The sequence below is a fragment of the Benincasa hispida genome, chromosome 12 (assembly GCF_027475165.1).
Source record: "Benincasa hispida cultivar pf3 chromosome 12, pf3_genome.v1.1, whole genome shotgun sequence".
NCBI classification, from domain to species: Eukaryota; Viridiplantae; Streptophyta; class Magnoliopsida; order Cucurbitales; family Cucurbitaceae; genus Benincasa; species Benincasa hispida.
In genome coordinates, this window is record NC_143489.1 from 21,152,699 (window position 1) to 21,167,831 (window position 15,133).

Consider the following 15,133-nt stretch of genomic DNA (forward strand, 5'->3'; position numbering starts at 1 on the left):
TGTTTTGAGAAAAAAGAAGTTGGTTTTAAAAGATATGTAACCTGAAATGATTAAATTATAAAATGGGTTGCTAGTTCTTCCATATTCCACACCTCTCTCCAAGAAAAACCAAGAATAGAAGGATCGATGATGCTACTCCACTAAGAGGTTAGAGATTCAGTACATATTTCTAACACAATTTCTAGTTTAGATAAAGTACCCCATAAAGTTAGTTTGAGTTTCAACTATTTTTGTACGGTAAATCTCATCGAAAATTTGACGTGACATTTGAAGTGTAGAAGCATTTTGTTTTTTTTCTTTTTAGAGTCAAACAATATGAGATGTTAGATGATATAATATTAAATTTGTCTTCACCAGTTAACTTATGCTTTTGGGTCAATCGATGATTTAAGATATTATTAGAGAAGGTGGTTTAGAAGATCCTCTATTTAAATCCCTACAATATTATTTTCTTAAAAAATGGAAGATGAGAGATTGAAATCTCTTATCTTTTAGTTGAGATTAATGTTTCATGTTAGTTGAGTTATATGTTTACGTTGGCTAAGTGTAGAAGTGTTGAAATTAAGAATACTATTTGAAATTTTTATGGGTTTGTAGCTTAGTGATCAAGTGACCTTGAAAATTATGTGTCATTTTAAAAGCACTACTTTAACCAGCTTGCTAATGAGGTTGAAAAACACAATATTTTGTAAAACTAGTGAGCTTTTGGAGATCTTTCTAATGATCAATTTTGTGCATTTTTTGGTTATAAATATCGATCTTATGCATTGATTTGCTTCCACTTAATACTGTGTATTAATTTGCATAGGCAGACAGTACATAATGTTGTATACATTGATTTGTTAGGGATTGAATTTTTTTAAACGGTTGATGTTATAAAGCACAAATTTATGCAAAGAAAACTCACTTGATTTGAATGTGATTTGATAGTAAACTTTTTTATTTGATCACATACGAATGTGGGGATATGAAAGTATAATTAAGAAGGTTTAAAATAGTTGAAAGTTACTACTTATACCAACAAGGTACACATTTCTTTTCGATGGCTTAATTATAGGAATTCCAAAATTTAAAATTATTCTGTTTAATTATTTATTTATTAATACTTGGATATTTATCCTTTTGTTAGGTTATTCTTAGATTTAATTTGTAGCTTTTTGTCCTAAAAAATTCCCACCAAACCCTACAAGGCTCTTTTGGATAGGTCTCGAGATAAATTTGGGCTGGTTTTTTTTTGGTTTTCCTAAATGACCTCATATTGTCTTGAAAATGATGCATAAGCCTGTTGGACTTATTTTTAGGCTTTTTTCTAAACTTTGAATCTAGGGTTTAGGGTGCCCCAAATTATCGTGGAAATGACTAAGTTTTTTAGATTGACATTTTGGTTTTCCTAAGTTTTCTTTTTTGACAATACGTGGATCGGAGAATCGAACCTCTAATCTCAAACTCGATTATACAAGCTTTATACCATTTGAGTAATACACATTTTGATAATTTTTCTAAGTTTTAGCTCAAGGTTTCGAGGTAAGCTCTAAATTATCTTGAAAATGACTCATCGATCACATTGGATAGATTTTTTTTTTGGCTTTCCTAGGCATTATTTCAAGGCTCTTAGATTTAGGCCCCGAATTGTCTTGAGAATGACCCATCAAGCCCACTAAGTTGATCTATTAGTTAGGTCTGAAATATTTTCTAAAAAGTACTTTTTTAAAGGTTTCATTTCATTATTAAATTATGAATGTTATTCTTTATATTGAATTTCTAACTCATCTGACTACCACGGATACTAACTTTTATTTTTATATAAAGATGGAAACACGTTGATTACTAAAATTAAAACTAATATAAGTGAGAAAAATCAATGGAAATCATGTCTTAGGGAGTTTATTAAACCAATTGGATATTTAAGATTTAATTTAATTGAATTAGACTTTTTTTAAAAAAAAAATATATATGCAACGTTCCACAAGTCAAGAAATTCATTATCACAATTGTCTCTTCTAAGCACAATATTTCTCATGCATAGAAACTAATTAATATTCCTATGTATTTACATTTACATGCAATGCCTTAAGCCTTAGAATTTTTCAACAACTTCCAAACCCATCCTAAATATTTCAATCTTAGACCTAATTTAGCCATGCATTTAAGTTTGAATATAAAACACATTTATCAAGTGACAAATTTAGATACAATAAAGCATTCAATCTCTTGTCAGTTGGTCAAAAGCATTAAGCACATAAAAGCATTTAAGTTCTTGCCAATTGATCAAAAGCATTAAGCAAATAAACGCGTGAATGAAATTAAAGCATTAAAACATTACATCAATCCCTAAGAATAAGAAAATTAACTATACGCGTTATATTAAGTTCAAACTTCAAAATATGTCCATATCTTGTCCTAGTGTAAAATCGATTTTTTTTTTCACTTTCTATGTCAAAGTGAACATAGTTCAATGTTAAGTAGGACGTACACTACTATAGAAATTGGATTACTTGACGTTTTTCCAATGTCAAGCAGAGGGTATACTTGACGCTAATAAAAGCGTCGAGTATTCGACTGTTAACTATAATATCATAACTTGATACTGGAAAAACGTCAAGAGAAATATTTCTTAATACAATTTTCGTGTCAAGAAATATAATACACTTGACACTGATGACATGTCAAGTGTATTAATTCTTGACACTTATTAATGTGATTACTCTTGACATTTTTTATTTGTTAAATATATTTTTATCTTGACACGAAATAATGGTCAAATAATCTAATTCTTGACACATTTCCAATGTCATCTATGTTTTTTTTTTTCAAATTAAACATTCGAATTTAATTTCCATTTCTCATTTCCTGCATTACATTTGTTCCAATAAGAAAATTCTTCCATCTTCTATTACCTTCCATGTATACGAACGATTCCAAAATTTACAAGACCAATTGTTCTGAACCCCTTTTTTAACATTGATACTAGTTTACGTGAAAATATGCGGAATATTCTGTCGATCTCTGTTTTTTTAACCCTTTTACTTGACATTTTCTTATCCAAAATCACGTCAAAGAAATGTCAAATAATTAAAAACTATAAGTATCAAATAACGTAGATTTTATAGTAGTAATATTTCTTTCCTTTGAAGTCGGCACAAATACCCATATCTTCACTTGTACTATAACTGTTTTTTCTACTTCTCTTGCTAACATAACTCTCACTCTCTCTAACTTTTCTCCTTTTCTAATTTCTTTCTCTCCAAAACCTTTATCCTCTCTTACTATCATCTCTCTCTAAACTTTTATCAATGTGCCTCTCCACATATTTTACTTTCTAAGTTTCTCTTTACATCTCTTAACTTTTAAGAAAATGAAATACATTTATCAAACATATTAGATATTTTACATTTTAAAAATTGAAAAGAAAAACATTTTTTTTTAATGATTTCATGCTATTGATAATGGAAAACTAGAAACTAAAATAAATACATCCAAAAATTGGAATGGTTATTATACAATTCCTTGATTTTTTTAAAAATTTTATTAGAAATTTAAAAAGCGTTTGAAGAGTTGGGGACCTAGAAAATCTAAACATTTGTCAAAATACTACTATTCTTCTTTTCTGTAAATAGAAATATTCTAGACTAGAGGAGAAAAAAAAAAAAAATTTAAGATATGATTTAATTTTCGTCTCCATATTTTATTGGTTAACTTTAGTTAATGTATTCTCAAATATCTACTTTTATTTTTTATATTTTTAATAAATCTTAAATTTAGTTCTCTCAAAATTATTATTATTTTTTTTAATCAAAATTGGATTAAATAATGACAAAAAAAAAATTCATGCAAATGGAATATATAATATGTGAATATATTTCTAAAATTTATAGTGAAAATATTAATAGATTAAAAATATTTTTGAAGAAAATCAAGAATAAAACTCGCAGTAGGACAACTTGACCATATTTAAATCATAAAGACTCAAATTTAACGACTTGTAAAGTACATGGACTAAATTAGTAATTTAATCTAAAAAAAAAAATCAACCCCCATCATCTGTATCACGTATTAATCCCATGCATATCCTTCTTCCATACACTTGAATTTTAGAAATTACATTAAATTATACATCAAGTAGAGGAGAGGGGAATAGAGGTATTGATATTTCATGGATATCAACCTGGCCGTTTGGGTTATTTTCGAATATAGTAAAATCAATCAAAATATTTATAAATATAGTAAAATGTCATAATCTATCTGTAATAGATATTGATAGATCTATCCATATCTATCCGTGTCTATCATGATAAATGATAGTAGTCTCTATAGAAAATTGCTAAAAATATTTTCAAATATAGTAAAATGTCAATCTATCAAGGATCTTATTTTCAATTATAACAAAATGCTAATGTCTATCCGTGATAGATATTGATAGCTAGTTTTTCCATGAAAACAATTTTCAAATTTTTTTTTTTTTGCAATTTTCTCTCTTTTTTTTAATTATTTATTTAAAAGAACAAAAAAGAAAAAAAAGGACCTGGCAGGTTAATAAATTATAATTATAGCCTTTCATCAATAATTGACCGTAATCTATCTTTTTGCACTTGAATTTCCTGGTGAATATTTATTACCATATATAATGGCATCTGTATTCTACCATTGTATTTAATAACAAATTACACCCTTTCATCAATATGCTCAGTATCTAAGAGATTTCTCAGACTTTAGCTTAAATTCCTTTGCCTTTCACTTTTTCTTTCTGCAAGTTGAAACTCTTTATTTTTTTTCAAAAAAATAAAATAAAATTTAAAAAAAAAACAATTTTTTTTCCTTAATACACACTAAAGATTATTGAGTACAATGTACTGATCTGTTTAGATTCTTTGATTTTGTATATTATAAGAAATGTTCAATTTTGTAAAGATCATTATATTGACTTATTCAATATATATATTTTTTTAAATTCACAAATACGTTAAACACAAATTTGAATAATTAGACATAAATGCAATTTTATTTTTAAAGGAGGCACAAAGTAGAAGTCCGTGACGTATTGAACACTTTTTTTTTTTTGTATAGTTCAATAAATGTGAACCTCTTACCCTTTTGGTTAAAGTAGTTAATGTTAAATCAATGGTTCTATTCGACATATTTTAAAGTTTAAAAATTTACAACACAAAAATATAAAAATTCGTTCATGACTAAATTTGTAATTTAACTGGTAAGAAAATTGTGTTTGTTTGAAAATTTGTTTTCAAAACAATTGTTTGCTTCTTGTTTTGTCATACATAAAACTGTCTGGTTTATGCATTTCACATTTGAGGAATTAAGAAAAATTTCAAAAGATCTATTCATGTTTTCATATAAGTTTTTCTTCACAATAAATAGGCATCTTTTTTTTTTTTTTTTAATAATTTATTTTGAAAATAGATCACAAAAAAGGCTTTTATATTTGAATCCATATAGTGTCAGAGCAGAGGTAAAATCTCACATACACATCTCATCAATCTCATTGAGTTATTTGTAGGAATCTTTGCAGTTTTGTCCCACCAGTTGACTCTGCATTTTAATTTCAAAGCCTTTAATGAAGCTCTTGTTATCTCACACCTTTTAGGAAAGAGGACTTCATTTCTTTTATTTATTTATTTGTTTTTTTTTTTTGGAAGTAAATACACAAGGACATGATGCTTCTTCTCTTGTGTATTATTATTATATTTTTAACAACAGTAATTTAAAAAATAGATATATTTTTAGAATATTATAGATTGACTATAATAGTGTAAGAAATCTACCATTGTATGGTTTAGTAGATAAAACATCAATTACCATCTCAAAGATTAATGATTCTAAAAAAAATAGAAAGATAATATAATACACAAATATAGATGTTAATAGTGATGTTGTAACACTTCATAGAACAATATACAAAGAAAGATAAAGAAAAAAAGAAGAAATTCTTAACCCAATTTGTTGAGATATCACCTATATCTTGGGGCAGTATGTCTAAGAAAGATAAATCTACTAATGTAAAAAAAAAAAACATTTACAATGTTGTATTTATATGTTGAAACAAACATTAACAGTGACACAAGTCAAACTTATCTCCTTGAAATTAAATAACATTTTCGCTCCCACTAAATGTTAGACTCCTACTCACTCAAATAGTTTATCTTTATTTCTTTCAATGAAGATCACTCCAGTCTATTCCTGCTAAGGTAGAGAATCTCTCTCAACTTGTTGTAAACTCAACCAGTATTCTTTAGATGAGGACGGATGAGATAAGAACACTTAGCATTTGCCAAGAAGGCCACACTCACTTCTAATTCTCCTCGAACTCACCAGACAATCGCAATGATAATTATCTTTTTAGAATCGCTAGCAAATATAAAGATCATCCTTAAATATGCAGAGTAGAACGCAAAAGACAATCCAAACAAAATATTTTGAAATCAACAGAAAAAGAAACTTATACGAAGAAAATATTCTACTGTAATCTTAATTGTCAATACCACAACTCTAACAAATATAATCATCAATGCATAATTATTGAACTTAAAAAAAAAAAAACCCTGAATTATGCCTTCGAACTCAATACATCATGCTAGGGTTCAATATTACTCGTAAAAAATATCAATTTGTCTTGGAAAAATTAGAGTAAATCTAACTACAATAATACGTACGTAAGTTGCACAGTTAACTAGTTAATATGTTTAACTATACATTTGTTTATTGGTCAAATCTTTGAACAGGCACCATCACATTTATTCAACCTAAAAAATTTTAGTACACTAGCAAGAAATTTTCTTTTAATTACAAAACATGATTTTTTTTTTTCCAGTTTTCGATTTTAAGATTTTGAAAAGTGTATTTTTTTAGAATAGGTAGGGTGAAGATTAGAGGGATCGGACCTCATCTTGAAATCGATAATATAAGTTGTATATCAATTGAATAATGATATATGATACTTTTGAAAAAAAAAAAATATATGTATATTTTATTTTTAAAACAACTAACTATTTTTAATTTCTCCCTCTGCCACTTGCATAATGTAAATCACTTACTAATTTTTCTTCTATTAAATTTCTTCAAAGTTTTTGATATATATTATAATAATTTTGAAATGATTAAAATTATTTTATTCGATGGAGAAAAAGTTTAAAATTAATTTTCATTCTTTATTTATTATTAAAAATATTTTTATACTATTAAAATTAATTTAAAAATATTAAAAATATGTTTTAGATTAATTTTGAATACGAGAAAAATGATAAGTTCCCTAATTTATCTTCCAAACTTCTCACTCTATAAATTCTTCTAACTTATCTTTCTATCCCTAATTATATATTTTACTCTTTTTCTCTACAATTTCCTTTTTCTTTCCAACTCATCTCCCACTTTTTTCTTTGTATTACTTTTTGTCCCTCCTTTCTTGACCTATTTTTTTTTGTTTCCCTAACATCTATCTCTAAATTTTCTCTTTTTATAATGTTTCTTTGGTTGTAAGACCTTTTTCCCTAAGTAATTACTTTTTTTCTTTTTATTTTTTTCAAAGACTTTTCTTTCCATGCCAATTCTACATAATTTGTTCACTTCAACATTCTACCTCTAGCTAACCTTTATCATGTATTTTCCCCAACTTAAAATAATGCCAAACATACTGACATATATTTTCTTTTTTGAAAAAAACTAGAAATTAAATTATATTAAAAAAAAAACACACACACACATAAATAAAAATAAATTGGATAATGAGAAGAGTATAGTCCACATATCTTTCAAATAGTGTAAGGTTGATTTTTCCATTTTTTTCATGTCAGATCTTCAATATTCCACATCAAGACGTATGGTTCTATTTAGATTCACTATTCTTTGGTTGGGTCTCTTTATTTTTAAAAAACCAAATACTCGTTTGAATTTCCTAGGCTCTAATACTATATTAGATAAACATAGGATTATTCCATTGTTTCTAAATTTTTTTCACGTGGGATCTTCAACACATGTCCATCAAAATAGTGTCTCTTGGGTTGATAACATATACATGTATTCATATGCTTAGTTAAGTTACAATAATTTTATTCAACAAATTTTAAAATATATATTGAAAATTACAATTAATTCACTCTTTGGTATTGGGAATTGAATGGAGTTTACGTACGGATGACCGAAATTTGATCTCGAAATGTAAAATCTGCACGACTTTTTAAAACTTAAGTTGTTTTTTTGTTTTGTTTTGTATTTTTTTTTACTCTTACGTCATATTAGCGTGAAATTACCAAAATAGACCATTGTGTACATGAGTTGGAATCGTGCTCTCACTACTCTCGATCCTTAGGGTTTAGGTTTTCTTTCTCTCCTCCCTCTATTTTATCTTACAACTCATTCTCTCTCACGCTCTCACTTTTTGTTCATGTCTCTCACTTTTTGCTCTTTGCTCTCTCTATTTGTATTAAAAGAAAGTGAATAATTCAGACATTGTGAGATTGAAAGTAAGGAAGGATGAGCGATTATAGCAAGAATCAAGAGTTGAGAGCCATGTACTATAAGGTCATTTCAGTAAATTTTCGCCAGCGATGACACAAGCAAAAGGACAAAAACTTTACGTTTTAAAAAATGAGTTATCAAGAGAAATAACATTTTTTAAGGTTCCATTTTGAAAAATAGCAAGATGTTTTTAGGCTATGAAAAATAGCAAAATTAATTTAGATTTAATTAATTACTAATTATTAGATTAAAAAATACCCAAATAATACCTACAATTAATTTATTTAAAAAATATATAATTTTAAAATCATAACAACCTAAATTTTATTAGTATTTAAAATAGATTTTATTTAAAAAAGTAAGATATTATCTAACCTCCTAACAAACTAAAATGTGATTTTAATATTTCAAAATAAAGGATTGACCTAACAACACCAAAAGATAAGGCGCTAGAGATCTTGAAATAAGTACAATATAATTCTTTAAGATTGACCTCATTCAAACTCCAAATCTAAAGAATTCCTTATTCAAAGTAACATTGGTGGGTAGAAAAAATTAAATGCATTATAAGTCCTCTCCGTAAGTTTTTTTCCCTAATTTTTTTCAAAATCAATCATACAACACAAGAGATGCGATATTGCAAAATTTAAACAAAATCATGGGCTATGGGTATTTTGAAAGAAATTTTGAACCTAAGAGCGATCCATGGATGTATAAGCACCGATGTCGACATTTATAAAGTTACGAAGAAGGAAATCAAACCTAAAGTTAGGATCCTCGATTAACATGTAGACCTCTATTCTCAAATAAATTCTTCTTCAATCAAGCTTCATTTTTCTTCAAGAATTCATAAAAAAGAAATCAATGGTGCTCTCTACAAGGTATCATCCCACTTACGATTAAAAAAAAAAAACATTGCTGGTTGAAAAGCCATGACAAGAACAAACAACAAAAGCTTATAGATGCTTATTTGGAAACGACGGGAAATACAACAAATATTAGAATCGATTAAGAAAAATTCAAAAAATCAAAATTTTAATTAAAAAAAAAAAAGCCTTTAAAGAGTTCAAACTATATAGATATAAAAAAGTAAAAAATAAAAATAAAAATAAAAATAAAGTGATATAAAATATTAAAATTAGAAAACACAAAAACTTGTTCAAAGAAGGGAAAACTAAAAATAATTAGACAAATTGAGATTATTTGACATATAAAAGTAAAATCTAAAATACATAGAAATATGTGGATAAAATAAAATGATTAGATAAATTCATATTTGAAAATAAAGATTGGATGAAAATTCAAGATTCAAACCGATTGATGTTTTCATTAAATCAGATTAAATTCTATTTTGGGCCCAATCTCGGGTTAGAACAATTAAATGAACATGCTCAACAATTAATTAGACAAAGAAGTAATTAACTCATATATAGTAACTTTAATTAGTTAATAAAATTCGGAATTTAGGTTAAAGAAAAGATGTAAATTAAAAACATAAGGAGAGGGGGAAAAAGATTAGAAAATAGGAATGTTTTGAGATGAAATGAAATGCAAAGGAAAACGAGAGCGTTTTGGTAGTGAAGAAATTAGGGCAACAGTTTCTTGTAAAAGGGAATCCAAAACGTGAAGCTCAACCACCTTCACAATCCCTTCTATTTCCTCCGCCATTCTCTTGTTGATTATTAAAGCATTCATATCTTTCACTACTTCACATTTCCCACGTGGGAAGTACTTCTTCTTCACTCTCTCCATTCCTCTTCGCACGTGCCTGTCCCATTGCTCGTCCTCCGCGGCAGCGCTGGCGGTGGTTTCTAGGTGGTGGAAGATTGAGGGTTGTTTCAATGGGTTGTTATTGGAGGGTGAGATCATCGAGTTTGAATTGTCCTCATCGGTTAGAATTCTTTTCATGTATTTCAACTCCGCTGATCCGCCGTCTGTGGTGGTCGTGGTCATCGTCTTCACGGCGTTTCTCGCTCCGTCGTCTCTGCCCGCCGGCTTCCCCTTGCCCTTTGAGTACCTACACGGCTGTTTTTGAAACAATTTTTTACATTTTTGAACAAAGAAATTTAATGGGTCTATTTCGTAATCTTTTCCATTTTCGTTTTTGGTTTTTGAAAATGAAGTTTACTTTCCTTTTAATTTCTTGAGTTCTTAGTCAATTTTTTAAATTAAAAATAAGCTTTTAAAAATAACTAGATTTTAAAAAATATTAGTGAAAAATTAGGTAACAAAGTAAGTAATTTGAAGTTGAAGGGTGTTTATAGATTTAATTTTAAAAAATCAAATACAAAAAATCATATGGTTATCAAACGAAAATTTATTTTTAAATTTTTTTAAAAAATTAAACTTGTGCAACACTTTCATCTATTGTTTTCTATGTTTTGTTGTTTACATTTAAAAGAGTATTTTCAATCTTTCTAAAAGAAAAAACAGGAGTGTTTTTAAAATGAAACTTTAAAAACTATATATATATATATATATATATAGTTTCTAAAAATATACTTTTGTCTTTTAAAATTAACTAAGAATTCAAATGTGTCGAAATATGAAAATAATAACTAAAAATTTTGTGAGATAACAAGCCTAATTTTTAATAAAAATCAAATAGTTATCAAACAAGATCCATCTTTTAATTTTTGATTTTTGAAAGTTGAGCTTATAAAAAAACTAAATAAATAAAAATGATCAATTTTTTTTTAAAGTTTGTTATCAAAATTTCAAATTGATTTATTTTCCTGGTTAAATACTTATCTATAATTTAGAATTAAGTTGAATATTAAATTTCTATTGACTTGTCAATATTCCTATGTATTCTGTGGGTTTGATATCGAGAAATGTGAATCAATATTGTCATTATATTGTAAAAAACCACAAAAAATAAAAAATAAACAATAAAATATCACTAATATAAATATAATATAAATAATATACATTTAAATTTATTTAAAAATCATAAAATATTTATTTACTAATTTATTTTTAATATATTTTTTTAGAATCTCAATTAACATCGATATTTTAAACCTTAACTATAATGGGAAGGAAAGATTTATATAAAGAATTAAAAAAATATATTAAAAATTGTTATAATTTAAGAAATCAGATATAACCTTTAAAATATCACAAGCTATTGGAACTATTTTAAAGTGCATGGACTTCTATACCAAAAGTTCAACCAAACTTACTACTAACTCTTATAACCACAATGTTAAGTTATAGTTAAGTAACTGGTTATATTAATATTCAACTGGTTATATTATTTTAATTCTTCTATTTTTGTACATATTATCAAATTTTCATTTAATTATTTAGCATGGACCAAAAAATTTTAAGTAAAGTATTTGACTCAATTATAATTTCTTTTTCTTATTTTTTTGTTAATTGAATCAATTTAATTGCCCAAATTCAATTGATTTTTGAAATTACTCTTCATTCTGGAGTTATTTTAGTAATTTAATTGTGCAAGACAAATGATAATTGAATGAATATGATACTTAATTTAAGGTAAACAAATTATTAAAAAATACCAATGATAAATAACTTTTGGACTTAAAATTATTTTTATTTGTCAAAGTGAACTTAACTCAGTGGTAAATTTACGCTCCAAGTCTATGCAATTATGTATTAAAAAGAGTTACTTTTGTTTCTTAAAAACAAATTTATGTAGAAAAACAAAATGTTGCATTTAATTCTTCAATAAAGTTATTCACCTATTTTTTACCAGAAAAATTTGAACCTCTTGACCAACTTAAATTATCAATTTATTCTTTTGCAGAAAATCTTACATGACCTGTTAACTATAAAGAAATACAGTAAAATTTTATAAATTAAAATAATGTTTCAACTTTTTGTATTACCTGTGCCTATCTTATTTTCTTCTTCTTTTTAAAAGTATTTAACTTTCAAACTTTATTTTTGTGATCTTTCAAATATAAATTACTATTATTATTATTTAAGTCTATTTCCTCTCCTTTCTTATAGATGATAGTTGAATCTTTAGTTTCATAAATAAAAATAAATTTTTAAAAACTATTTTTTAGTTTTTTAAGATCAGATTATATATTTTTAAAATATTTTTAAGTTGACAAGAACATAATAACAAACTTTATTCTTAAAAAAAAAAAAAAAAATAAAAAAAAAAAAAGAAAAGACGCTATAACTTTTATGACAGTTGAAATTCATTTACAACCATCAACAATGCACCCAAAAAAAAACATTTTTCTAGCATATTTTTTCAATTACATCACAAATATGCTAGATTTGAACCTTTAGACTTTTTTAAAAGCAATATCATAACAATTTACCTATGTTCAATTAACTATTTTTCTGTGATAAATCTTGTCTTTGTATCTATCTAGTCGTCATATAATTAATATTTACAAAAATACCAAATCTATTAAATAGAATAATATAATAAATAGTGATGTATTTACTTTTCTAAAAAAAAACATATATTTTAATATAAATGATATGCATCAATTAGGAACTTTTTATAGCCCACATGTATGAAGTGGAAGATTGAACCTCTGACCTCTAAGTCGATTATATATATTTGATGAAAGTGTTACTGAATAAGGAGTGAAATCGAGTTATGATCAAAACATTAGTATTTTTTTTCTTAAAAGTCATAAGTTCAAATTTATGCTTCCTTAAACTAAAAAGAAAAAAAAAAAAGTACAAGAGGTTATATTATTTTATTTATCGTATTATTGAATTTCTTATCTGTATGCCCTCTTAGTAGAGGTTCATATTTCGAATTGACTCACATGAATGACTTTGGGTATAGTTTACTTGTATTTAATTATTTACATTATCTATTTTCATACAATTTATTTCAATATTATTTTATGGTCATTAATAACAAGTCACATATAAAAAAGTACACAAAACTTTATTTTTAAATTTTTTTAAATATATATTTATATAAATATCTTAGAATATGCTCTGATGGTAAAATTGAAGGACATGTAAAGTAATGTGAAGTACCTGTTCACGAGGGACTTTGGTCACCGGAGAAGGCTCTTTCTTAACTGGAAAAATGGTTGAATGATTGAGGTTGTTAAGAAGGTTATTACTTGTTGGACAATCAAATGCTTCTCCTTCTCTTGTCCTCGGTTTTGGTATTTGGATCGGCGTCGATATGAACTTTTGCTTCTTTGAAATCATTACTTTTTGATTTCTTAGTAGGACTTTTGAACTACTACTTGATTCATGATCAACTGTCATTTTCTTAAGTTTCTTAGAGGATTTGATCTCGACTTTACTTTGAGTAGAACCAACTATTCTTTTGTTACTATTGGTGATATCAACGAGAGCAACTTCCCTTCTCGTAATTTCCTTTTCTCGGTTAATCTCTTCACAAATTTCGATATTCTCATTTTCTAGATTAATATGGAGTGAGAGGCGAGGATGATGATAGTCGACACCTGATAGCCTTGCTGACGATATTCTAGGGCTCTCTGGGAGAGAACGTGTTCCAAAGTTTGACCCGCGACAATAGGAAGAAGAGGAGGTTTGAGGGAGAATATCAAGACCCATTAGTCTTGCCAAGAGATTTGGTGTCTTTGTACTTGGAGATTCTAATACAATAATGTGATCATTATTTGGAAGTTGTTGCTCACTTGCTTTTGATTTTGTGCTACCATTTCTAGTTTTGATTTGAAGTCCCATCTGTTTTAAGATGTATAATATTATATTTTAGTAAAGTCTGAATATATATATATATATATATATATATATATATATATATAACATTAAAAAAATGATTGATTGAACATCATTACACTATCATTTGAATACACTTGATGAAAGAGGAGAGAGGAAAAGTTTACTTGAAGTTGCAAATTTTCTTGTTTATTTCTTAAGCAAGAAATTGAAGCTCCATCTAATTCCAAGCTGTTCCTTGGTGCTTCAACACCTGAAGTACAAAAAGATGGTACCAAAATTTTCTGAGAATTTCCCAATGAAAATATGAGTAAATTAAATTTTAATTAAATAAAAATGGTCACATCTCTCACTTTTTTCCTTATTTCTTTATAGTTTGAAAATGGGCCCTTATATATATATATATGTAATAATGTAACGCTTTTCTAATATCATCCATTATTACATCATCAAAACTTTATGTAATATATATTCACAAGCATTCATAGAGAATGAAATTGATCAAACAATATTTTTCTGAAAAAAATTTGAAATTTAAAATTTTCAAAGCATATACCATGATGGGAAGCTTTGGGTAGGGGAGGAGGATGATGCGGGAGGTCGGATGAGGACGGGTGGCGATTATCGAAGACGGTGTGAGTAAAATGAGAGGAACGAAAATCAAAGAAGCAAAAGAGGGTGCTCATACAGCTCGGAAGAGAGGGGCGGTGGCATCGTCGGTGGTGGTCGACGGTGGTTGTATGACGAGAAGATGATCTTCCTCTAAAGTGCCATTCTTTTCCCATGCTTAAAACACTCAAAGGCCTTTCACTTTGGTATTGAAGAAATGAAGCAAAAGGGAAGAGGACTTTAAAAGAGTGTCAATATTGTGTTGTTCAATGTAAATGAATATAGAGGTAATAGACAGAGAGAAAAGGGAGATGAATATAAATGATGTAATGGAAAAAACAGCAAAGTTTGGCCTTGAGGAATGAGTAAGTACAGCAGAAAGGAAGTGTTGTTA

General features: G+C 27.0%; 1 protein-coding gene across 1 annotated transcript; it reads right to left on the minus strand.

The window, feature by feature from the left end:
- Positions 1-9,981: 9,981 nt before the first annotated feature.
- On the minus strand, positions 9,982-14,915 carry LOC150031860 (uncharacterized). Its single transcript, XM_090308309.1, has 4 exons — positions 14,687-14,915; positions 14,298-14,383; positions 13,453-14,136; positions 9,982-10,491 (listed from the first exon to the last, which is right to left on the minus strand). The coding sequence occupies exons 1-4, from the start codon at positions 14,913-14,915 to the stop codon at positions 9,982-9,984; spliced, it is 1,509 nt and encodes a 502-aa protein (XP_090164435.1).
- Positions 14,916-15,133: the final 218 nt, after the last annotated feature.